Below are 11,682 nucleotides of genomic sequence, written 5' to 3'. Positions count from 1 at the left end.
TTCATCCTAATTGGAGAAGACAAAAACTTTGACGGTTGGGATGCGGCTGAAAAGAGAGAAATGAAGAAGTGAAGAGTTAGATATTTTAGTTATAATGCCGACACGGTGTGGACTCCATAAATTCCTGTTAATTGACAACTGGCCGGGCATTATCCCTTACATATCAAATTGCTAACTAAGACGTTACCCTCGAGCATAGACTGTATAACTTCTCTCCAGCTCCACCGCCTGGTCTAAATACGATTTGGCTCCCAAAAAAAAACAAGATTGCCAGAAGGCGATGGCTCAAATGCTAATTGGAGACTTCACAGCATCAGTCCGCGGACCAATGGGTGATGTCGCAGCAGTTAAATCCATTTGTTAACACAGTCTGTGATCTGCAGTTCTGTCTGTGAAATAATGTTCTGGTCTGTGCGACATACGAGTAAACAGTGAACCATAAAAGAAGCCATAAAAGCTAGAGTAAACAAAACCTCAATAAATAAGTTAATAAATAAAGTAAATAAGCAATGAAAACAAGGAGAAGTAAACTGAACTTTAGGATTTATTTAAAAAATGTTTTAATCCCTGACAACCGTATTTAGAGAAGCGTTTGTAGTATATCCCTGATTCCCAGTAACAAACAGAACATACACTCTGATATTTCAGTTTCACTTTAAAAGGTATCGTAGTAGAGACTACTACCTTATAAAGGCTTAACCATTTTTAATGCCTCTTCCACATTTTCTTTTGTCAAAAGTCCTGAAACTACATATACACTTTTTTAAAGCAATACATAGCCTCTCTTCCAAATGCTCCGGCTAAAAGAGCTACAACATATGCGGGGACAAAAACTGTTGCTCCAACAAGTCCCAGCACACCAGCAAGCACTATTTTACATCTAGCAATCTCTTCCTCCTCCTCTTTCTCTTCCTTCATTCTTTGCTTCTTCTCCTCTTCCCTCTTCTTCAACTCCTCCTGGGCTCTCTGGTACATCTCATTGGTATAATGGTTTCCTCCATTGAAGTCCACCATTTTTTCTATCTTATCTAGAAGCTCTCGGACCTGCCCTATGCTTTGCCTTCTGTCATTGATGAGCGAATGGTATCTTCCTCCGCACTCATTGATCAGCTTTTGTAGATGTCTGCTCTCTGACACATATTCTTTCAACGATTTACCCTCTAGCAAGTCAGCATGTGTGAACAGGACTATTGTATAGGTCGGAGATTGTTCGCCAAAATTGTCCTGGATCCACTTCACAGATGCCTTCTCCTCCTCAGTGAATCTGGCCTTCAGACTGATCACTAACAGAAAAGCATGAGGTCCAGGAACCGACTGTATAATACACTCCTCAATTTCTCCTTTCACTTCTTCTTTTGTTCGGTTTGTATCAAACAGCCCTGGGCTGTCGATGACAACAATGTTCCTGTCACCATCTTGTACCTCTTCTCTGTGGCAGCCTTTAGTAACAGACTCGGGTGAAATATCCCTTTTAAAGGCTTCATGCCCCAGGATGGTGTTCCCAGAAGCACTCTTTCCTGATCCCGTTTTTCCCACCAGAATGAGCCTCAGGTCTTCCGGATATTTAGAACCTGTGTTAAAAAACACACTGGTGTCAATTATTTTCAATTATTATTTATTATTGTCAAATATTTTGCACAAAACAGTCTGCCTTCAGTACATTAGAATCAGGTTTACACATACAAGGAATTAACACAGAACTAGAATAACAATAAGTAAAAGACTTAAATAGAATAAGATAGAAAATAGGCAATAAGGATAAAAATATAAAAAACAATACATATCATACAAAATATGTACAACAGGTAGAATTAAAAACTGTACAGATGTGCAGGATATAGACAAAACAACCATCCGCGGCGCCATCTTGGATAGCTGCATCTGCCAGTATCTGTATGTGTGTGTACTATATTTTTTTTTTGGACTTGTCTGATAACTCTCCACTCTTCTCTCATGACACTGCTGCAGAGTCAGTGACATTTATTTCTTGTACATCACGTACCTCTGTGTTGACTTTGGCAGTGGGCAGTCTGAACACATAATGTCACCAGCACAAGCAGGAGGCCGCCGGGAATCATAGCTTTTACTCGTAACATCTCTGTAACAGCAATATCCGTCTAAAAGTGTCCCCAAAAAAAGAAGGAAAGAAAATCTATCAAACATGGATCAATGAAAAATATAACAGAGTTAATTAAGTAGGCCTATGCTGTTCTGCGGCTTCACACTGCACGCTTCCTTTTCATTTCGGCTTATTGTCAAACAATCAAACATATGTTTCATGTGGATCAATAAAGGGGAGGGTGGGAAACATTCTAAATATGACCACATTTCACTTCACCTTTGGTAACTTATTTTCCTTTTTTATTAATTCGCACCTCCAATTAATCAGTGAATCAATATGATAAAGGAAAATAATCATCTGTGATGGTGAAGTCTGTTAGTTTTCAATTTTGCGTGCTTCAAACATGACTAACAAGCTTATAGTAAGACAGAACAAGTGTAGACTATGGTCAAATTAATACAAATAAGGTAAAAGATAAAAGATAGAATAAGATTTTACAAACAACAGAAACAACAAAACAGAATACAATTTTACAACATAAATACAGTAAAATAAGTGATTTTAAAAAACATTAATTTAATCTTAAATAGGCTGCAGAAGTTGTAAGTGCACGTTAAGATAGCCTATGTTACTTCAGCTGTGTGTGTTTCAGACTGTTGCTACTAAAAGGCCGTACTGTTTCAGTGAGTTATCCACGGTTTTATGAGTGCATGAAACAACACGATAAGAAATGTCCATCATCTTTTAATAAAAGTCGCATCCGCTCAGTGTAGTCGTCTTCTCCTTACTCCAGAATTCTCAATTCTCCTCACACCTTTTCTTGACCTCATGACGTATCCATGGAGGTCAATAGACGCAAATCTAGAGAATAGGAGGCTCGCCTATTCTTACCACGAGCAGCGCGAAAATACATTGTGAAAATGACATGTGGAGGGTCATATTGACCACAATAATGTCTCTACCTGTAGAATGTGTCACATGAATATAAAGTTCGTTAACACTTCCGGGATCATTTTAAAAGTAAAAGCCCGATCACTAACAGAAAAGTCCCCCCCCACCCCCCGTCTTTCTCTGTATTTCCCTGTACTCAAAGTTTCGAATAAACAAGGAAACAAGATAGTTTTCTAATAAGCCCAACCCCCGAAACCTGGAAAACAAATACCGAAACCACACCTGGATATGGCGAACAGACAGCTAAAGTGATAGGTAAACAGTGTTCGTTACATTGGCCGATATTAACTATTATTTACAGTTGCAGAGTCAACCTTCCTCTCCTCCCTGGCGGCAGGCAAGGTAGTGTGCTGTTTGACTAGTAACCATAAAACATTCTTCCTGCATTCAATTCTTTTTAACCTACCTGTAACAGTGTGTCCTCGGCTGTACGGTGTGCTGACAGGTGGAGGGATTCTTTTATAGCACGTCAGTCAGAGCACACCTACTTTTCAAATCACTTTCACTTTGTGCCTCTAGTTTCATTTCCCTGAAAGACAGTGCTGAAAACAATGACAGCACACACGCACTGAGCACAATACAGGAGGAGGGAGCCATCCACTGGTCACCGGAGGAATAGCATACAGACTCAGGTTCTGAAAGTGTGTGCGTGTGTTTTGTTGTCTAGATTTCTTTTGCATTGACACCCCTGACACAATCACAGTTAATGTTTAATTTGTTAAATGTCTTTTTCATGTAAGAACAGAAACTTAATCTTCCACTAAACCGCCAGTTCATATTTTTTCCCCAGCTTTTTAATTTGTAACTAGATTTTAGCATCACTCCAGCACAGATAGGATTCAAGTTATTTGCTTGACACATCCTTTTAAGTACAAAGTGTTCCCTCATTCCAGGAACAAGTCCAAAAGGCATGAAACCCCATGCTCAGAGTTTTTTATACTGAGCAAACAGGTCATCTATTCTCTTCTGCTCTGCCCTCTTCCACTCCTATTCAGACTTCTCCTGCTCTCCTCCGTCCATCTTACTGCCGCAGTGATTCCCTCTGCAATCTTGGGGGGAAAATAACAGTGGTATTTGTGGTGTGGTAATAACAGTTCCTGACAGAAGTACAGGTACAAAAAACGTATTTGCATCAAAAGGCCAAAAAGCAAAAATGCTCATTATGTAGAAAAGCCTATTTCAGAATGATATACATCACAGGATTATAATTATTGATGCACTGATAAGTTCATGACTTTAATATTGCAGCTGGTAGAAATCTTTTTAATGTATTCATTCGTGTTACAGCTTGTGAATTTGGGGACCAGTAAAAGTGAAAAATTGCTTAGGGAAGCATTTCTAAAGAAGACGTGCTGTAATAGACAAGATCAAAGCTCAGTTGATGTCAGATCAATGTCAGCTGTGGTCTGATGGTATAAGTCATCAAATAAGTTGTTTTAACTTTAAATATGGCTCAACGCCTTTGCAGTTAGTTACTTATCAGTCAGGTGGTGGTAAAATGACCACAATGTGTCAGATTCCCTACGTTTATATGGTTTGTAAACCTGGAACACCAGAATGACATCCTTTCAGCATTTGGTGATATCCACGGCAAATCTGCCGCATGAATATGGTCAACGGCTCCAGAGCCAAACTGCTTGCACCTTGTCTGCCCTCTTGTGGGCATCAGGAAGAATTGCAGCACGTTACCTTACACTCATTCACCCTGTTGTCAAATCTATTCTGCCCTTTTTTCTATCACTGTTTCCCTTTGTTTGCATGTCTATCAGTAGGTTTTGAACCACTGAGAAATACACACATGATATATGTATGTTGTGATGTTCCATTGTATGTGTTTTGGCTGTGAGCGTCAGGGATTGGACCACAGAACGTGCTCAGCAGAAGCAGGAACCAAGCTTTTCCTCGTAGCAACAGTTAAACCTGCAAAAACCTTATGAAAAGATCAAGATAAAAAAAATGAACTTTGAATGAACTTAAAATACAAAGAAAATATTGTCAACATTCATTAAATCAGATTGTAATTGAACATATCAATTAGAATGGAAATAATAAAATGAAAATCAGTAGTTAAACATACAGTCTATATATAACCTGCCTGGGCAAGTGTTTCCTCAGCAGACTGACATGTTGACAGGTGGAGAGTCTTTTATAGCACATCAGTCAGAACACACCCAACTATCTGATACCAAAGATGCTTCACTGTTAAAGTTTCAGGTTCCCCTTAGCATCGTTAAATTCAGTTCACTTCCTTTAAAAACAGTCGCGTCATTAGGGCAAGCACCCACAGAGCAGGCCGAACCAGAGGGACTAATCGTTTCATCTCTCTGTAATTGAATTGCGTGACAAGCCGCCGGCGCCCCTCCAACTTTATCTGCGTGATCTGGACCCAGCTGCTGTGAATTATAGCGACTGATTGGACTGTTGACGACTCTGTACACTAGGTGAAGAAGTAATGGTTGTAATCAAACCTCATGTTTGAAGTCATACACAGGAAATGATGTGCGTTCTACATCAAGAGATCTAAGGACATGGTAGAGCAGTAGGTGACACACGTCGTCCCAGAGGAGACCTTTAAAAAGGGTTCAGATACGTCAAGTTTATTTGTGTATGACAATCAGGCCTACAGACTTATTTTTCTTGTTGTCTCAGTATAACAAAGCTGGTTTTCCCATTATGATGGGATCTTTTCCTGGCGATCTAGAAAACAAAACAACAGGCTGGTCACTGGGATATTATAGACCACCACATGCCATGCTGCCATTGCCCACACTGATGAGGGAAGTTAAAGGGCCAGTTTGCCGATTTTCAACCTCGGTCCTATCATGCTATTATGGGAAGCTAATGCCATTATGGTAGGATAAAATGTACTTTCGCTCTGTGCATTTGGAGGACACCATCCGCTTCTCCAATGGGCCCTGCAAAACCTCCGCCAGACTACGTAACATGCGTCATCTGGTGAGGCCAGGGAGCTCGCTAAACTACACTTCCTCAATCTAGGACGACCGCCTCTGATGTCATGTCTCGTTCAAAATCGTCAGGTTGGAAATGCCGACTGCAGACCTGAAGATTTTATAGACGATAGAAATTCTTGTCGAATTTTGGATTTGGTACCGCTCTGACCCATTGCCTGTAGCAATCAATGTCCATGACTGAAAAACAGAAGTATTTCACTGCAGCGTCTCTTGCTGGGCCGTTCCTTTCAGAGGGAGGGGCGCAATGCATGCTGGGTGTTGTAGGAATGTACAATGGGCGAAACCACGAGCTGTTTGTACAACTTTCTCCACAGCTATGGCGCCAATTTCAAATATTATTGCTTCTATCGATTACAGAGAACACCAGCTTTGACTGACAGCGGCTTTTTCCAACTCTTTTGCAACTCTGGGGATACGAGTTATGATCGTCTGACGTTATTGTGGTCCTGCGTCATTGTCTCTCAATAATGTGATAAATAAGTCGAGATCCTGAGAAAACAACCAGAAATGAACTCGTTATGACAGGAACACGGAGTAGATATAATGTGTGGATGCTAAGGGATTCCGTACATCCCAGATCTGAGCTATTCATATAAATGCATGCACCTTCTCTTTTAGGAGCTGGGCCCCAGAAAGCTTTGCCCTTTCCCCCCTTATGGGTGGCCCTGATGACAATATACTGAAGGTGTCACCGGGGGCATTAAAACATCAGATCCCAATATGGTCCAAGGTCTCAGCAAAACAAGGCAAACTCAACAAAAGACCTTAAGAGCATCGGTGAAAATGGAAGATAATGGAAAATTAGACACTGATTATTGACAGAAAATTTCGAATTAGTAAGAATACAACCATTTTTTTTTCTTTCTCCTGAGCATCAGTTGCTTTCTGCAGAAAATCTGCAGGAGATGGTTGTAGATTTTAGGAGGAAGAGGCCCAAACCCGCCCCAGTTATCATCCAAGGTGCTGAGGTGGAAAAGGATGACGTTCTTTAATATCTGCAGGCCTCTTTTATCCACCTTCTCTTAGACTGTAGCAGCGCTATTTTCTTTCATGTAGTGTGCTAGGGAGTGGGGTGCTCCTGCGTCAGACAAGAACAGAAAGACTTACCTGATCAGGAAGGCCAGCTCCGTCATTGGGACAGAAATGGACAATATTCAGCAGGTGACAGAGGCGAGGATGCTTTTAAAACTCCATCCTGAGAAATCCCACCCAAGCCACTTTTGCAATGTATACTTCTATTACATTTATTAAGTATCTTTTACTGTGGTGTCTTGACTGTGATTGAAGCTGCTGTGACAGTGTTATTTCCTCTTAGGGTTAATACCATATCCATCTATCCATCTATCCATCTATCCATCCATCCATCCATGTAAATTGCGTCTTAAATGCCCTATAAACCAGTTTATGTGTGCAACATAATGCCTCTGTAAAGTGTGCCAGATAACAAAAGCAAAGCGATGCTTCTGGTTTCTGACTAGCCTCACCAGAATAACAATCTCGACCTTGAGGGACCAGGCTGAGTCGAAAAACAGCATCACGTTTCAGTCGTCCATGCTTAGAAAAAAGCCTGTAATCCTGAGCGTGTGTGTGTGTGTGTGTGTGTGTGTTTGACAGACAGAGAGACAGAACAGGAACATATGTGAATCCTCTCCACGTGCAAGTAGAGGCAGGAGCATCTGGTCTTAAGTGGCGGATGTACGCGTGGGTGTATGTGGGTGTGTTCTACAACAAAGAACAAGATGAAGTGCCACCCCACGTGCAACAAAGTCACTGGGGCCACACAGGAGTGAAAATGGCTTAATTTTCACTGAACTGTGAGAATCCCAGCACGCGTCAGCAGAGATGCAAAGCTCTGACTGAAGCCACATCGATCAATCACATCGATAATTCATCAATTCAGTCTGACAAATTATTTTCACGAAACATATGTGTTTCTTCCACTGTCAGTCCTTTTATGGTAGGCTATCATATTTTCTCAGATGCTGTGTGAGTCAGATACAAATTCGCTAGAAGACTATATTAACTACAGGTCTATTATGTTACACTTGCACTGAATGATGACGCAGTTTCATCCAGGTGCCTGATTGTTTATTTCGCTGTAAACACAGTAAAGGACAGACATGCACGAGAATCATGTATTTCCGTCGCTGCTATCATGACTGTCTGCTCACACCGGGCTAACGTTCTCCTCTGGAAGAAGAACAGCGCCATTACTGTGATGTCCATTCTGCTACTGCCATCTACTGGTTAAAACTGGTATCGCCTTAGGCCTACTTACTATTAGAGCAGGTGAGTTTTAATGAGGTTTTTTTAAGTGACATAAAGGATTTCAAATTAATTAATAAAGAAAAGTAATAAGGGAGGACTGTGATTTCATATTTGTGTTGTATTCTCCAACCGAGATGTCTGCCTGCTTCCTTTTAACTGTTTAAAGTATGGGTGGGAGTCACAGGGTACAGGATACACGGTACGAGGCCCACGATAACGAATCTGTGATATTGATATATTGCAAGACAATTATATAATGATACATCACGATATCTGATTAACTGAAGAATACAAAATGCCCCTAAAAAGGTAAAGTGCAGAATTAGTGTATTTAGTCACCGCAATTGGGTGTAGGTTTAACAAATTTTGACACATTTACACATTGTAGTGCTTAAACTTTTTAATGGGCAGGGATTGTCACGTAGGACTCCGTGGCCCGTGAAGTCCACTCATCGCAGGAGAGTGCAACTCTCTCTGCAGACTGGAGAGCATCCTCCACCTTTCCTCTCGTCTCAGCATGAAGAGCTGGAAAAGCTATTTCAGTGAAATTTTTCTGGCCATTTTTGACAACACTGTACGGGCAGAGGTCCTTGCAAATAAACCCAGCGATTGACTTAGAAATGACGCCAGCCCTCGTGTATGAGAAAGGAAGCTTTGTGGTAAACATTGCATTGTTGTTCCCCTAGCTTAAAGCTCCTGTGAGGAGCTTTTGGTTTGTGTTGATTTTGGCACCCCCTGTGGACAAAGCTGTACCCCTTATCTCTTTGCTGATTTTGTCCTGTACATGTTTAAGTGGTGGTTTTTAACAATCTCATCCAGCTCTCTTTAACAGTCATATGTATCACTCACTTTAAATCTCTGCCCTGGAAAATGTAAACAAAGGCAGCGTGCAGTTAATCACTTCGTCTGACACCTACCCCCCCCCACCAGCACTTTCAGGCATTGAAAATAACTATATAGAAATAATCAATCTTGTCACTGATGGTCTGGTTTGCTTTTGTAGCTCATATAGAGTCATCAGATTTAATTTCAGTCTGTTTCATAACCATCGAAAAACTCCTCACAGGAGCTTTAATATACTACTCACTAAGAAACTTTGCAGGAAATGTTAACAAAGGCTCTTTCAGTCTGCATGTTTTTTATCGCTTTGTCAGAATGCGGTCATATAGAGGCATCTGAGTTAAATTGAGTCTAATATTCACCCTGTTTAAACTCCTCACAGTACGTTCAAGATGCCTAGCAAAAGTTATGTTAGAACAAAAGAACAGTCTGATCAGTAATTCTCCTTATATTAGGCTACATGGCGAACAATTTCTACAGTTGAATACAAAGACAATGCCCCTATATCCATGTCACATATTATTAATCAGAATCAGCTTCACTGCTGGAGTACATGTGTACATTTTTGACTCCTTGCCCTTTGTGTACTGACTCAGAAAACAAAGACAGTAAAACTCTGAGGGTGAGCTAGAAATGGAAAGCTATGCATGAAGCAGGTGTATATCGTTAGCTTAATTAGCTATCACCTAGCCTATTTCTGATCTGCCCATGAATGTCGTCATGTCAGATGTTATATGAAGGAGCTGCCTGCAGGAAATGAGAAGCCTGTTTCGCACAACTTTTGTCTAAAATCAAATTCCTCTTTTAAATTCTGAGTGGTAGACCTTTCCCCTTAACCGATGGAGCCTATAGCCAAGACTGTAGCATGTGTGCGACTGCGGCTCTGTTTGAGTTAAAAGGACAGGAAACACTAATGGATGTTAGCTGGAGATACATGTTTTTTTCTTAGAGCTTGAACCTTTATTTGTTCTGTTTTGGCTTCAAATGGCATAATGGAAGAAAGGACTGCATGTGAGATTACAGTGTATTACTCCTTATTAGCCTGCTTTTTCCTGCAATACTCCTACTATTAGCTGCAGTTCTTTGTAATATAAGAAAGGTTTGTGTGTGATTCCCCAAGTGTCTCCTATCCTCAGCCCGACCATGGCACACACATTGTTCTGAGGCTTTCAGGCCTCATGAGTCACACATCCACACCACACGCCTTTATAATGGTACCCAATTAGAGCTCTGTGAATAAAAGGCGCTACTCACGTTTCTTTTTGGAGAAAAAGACACACGGGATCTCGGCAGTGACACAGTCTGATGATCACGTTTAATGCGTGAGGAAGGGGTTTGAGTTAGCACTTTTATCACTAGGTGACAACTGGGAAGGTGTTAGTAATCAATTTATATGGTTCAAGAGACGCAAGTGTAATCTCACAATATAGGCACACAGGGAAATAAAAACTTGTAGCGAGGGATTGTGTGAGGTCTGTCCGCATAATTCTGTTGAATCTTAATATAACTCATGTGGAAAAGGTGATTATATCAGGTGATCACTGAGTGTCCTGTTACAATCATTACCAACAAGCGCTGATGTTGCCTCCTGCTACCCTCCTTTATTTATCATGCTCCATTCTGAGGATGATCATCATGGACGTAAAAGCAAAACAGTTTGTGTGAGTTCATAGTTGACAGGCAGGAAACCCAGCTAGCAGGGAACGTTCCCGTAACATTGGCTAACATTACCTACAACTTTGAAGTACGTTTGAAAGAAAACATTTTGATCTAATATTCGAAGAACGTTTTAAGGATGTTTATCATTTCAAAACGTTTTAACTGCAACATGCTGAAGATATTTACAGGATGTTATTGAGGCCTGGGATGTCAGAACGCCTTTTGCTTGTTACTTAAAAACAAAGGGAGAACATGCTTACTGCAACATTCTGACGATCTTTTGAAAATGTTCCTGAAATGTGATTCTCACTGCAACTTTCTGAAAATGTTTTCAGAGAACGTTCTGCTATTAAAAGGAACATTCTGGGAACCAAATGAAAACTTCCTGCTGAAAACATTACCAGAACATTGCACATAACATTCTCATCTCCCATAAAAGAATTCTAGCTGGGAAGGGCCCACAGAGTGATTGGCCGTTTATAGAGTAGTGTAGGATGGAGAGGTTATATGCCAAATGGAAACCCCTGCTTTAATCTGGTTGTTGAGGATGTGTGGGATTCAGGCAGTGGACTTCTGGCCATCACGACTCCAGCATAACACACACACACACACACACTCACACACACACACACACACACACACACACACACACACACACACACAGGAAGGAAAAAAGAGTGGGCAAGAGAAAGAGTTGCCATCTAAAAGATTTTTGAATATGTTATGCAATAGGTGTACAGTAATCAAATGATCAAGCTCCTGACTCAACATCCTCCTACCTTCTCCTTCACAGTTGTGTGAATGGATAACACACAAACACACACATACACACACACACACACTCACAGATAGATAGATAGATAGATAGATAGATAGATAGATAGATAGATAGATAATCCAGTCATATGTGGCCTATTACAAAACAAGCCG

General features: G+C 40.8%; 1 protein-coding gene across 1 annotated transcript; it reads right to left on the bottom strand.

Annotated features, from left to right (window-relative positions):
- Positions 1-537: 537 nt before the first annotated feature.
- LOC138594930 (GTPase IMAP family member 7-like) lies at positions 538-3,467 on the bottom strand. The gene is made up of 3 exons (XM_069666220.1): positions 3,420-3,467; positions 2,003-2,117; positions 538-1,571 (listed from the first exon to the last, which is right to left on the bottom strand). Exons 2-3 carry the CDS (start codon positions 2,094-2,096, stop codon positions 748-750), a joined length of 918 nt encoding a protein of 305 aa, XP_069522321.1. The 5' UTR covers positions 2,097-2,117; positions 3,420-3,467; the 3' UTR covers positions 538-747.
- Positions 3,468-11,682: the final 8,215 nt, after the last annotated feature.

The sequence above is a fragment of the Semicossyphus pulcher genome, unplaced genomic scaffold (genome assembly GCF_022749685.1).
Source record: "Semicossyphus pulcher isolate SPU_LCO1_2020_fin unplaced genomic scaffold, fSemPul1.0.p SCAF_17, whole genome shotgun sequence".
In the NCBI taxonomy this organism is placed as follows: domain Eukaryota; kingdom Metazoa; phylum Chordata; class Actinopteri; order Labriformes; family Labridae; genus Semicossyphus; species Semicossyphus pulcher.
Note: the sequence above shows the minus strand (reverse complement) of the source record. Positions and strands in the feature narration are given on the sequence as shown.

Coding starts and splice junctions, on each gene's coding strand:
- LOC138594930 (XM_069666220.1), bottom strand. CDS start 2,096: ATGTTACGAGTAAAAGCTATGATTCCCGGCGGCCTCCTGCTTGTGCTG. Junction 1,572..2,002: donor CTGCCAAAGTCAACACAGAG/GTACGTGATGTA, acceptor TTTTTAACACAG/GTTCTAAATATCCGGAAGAC.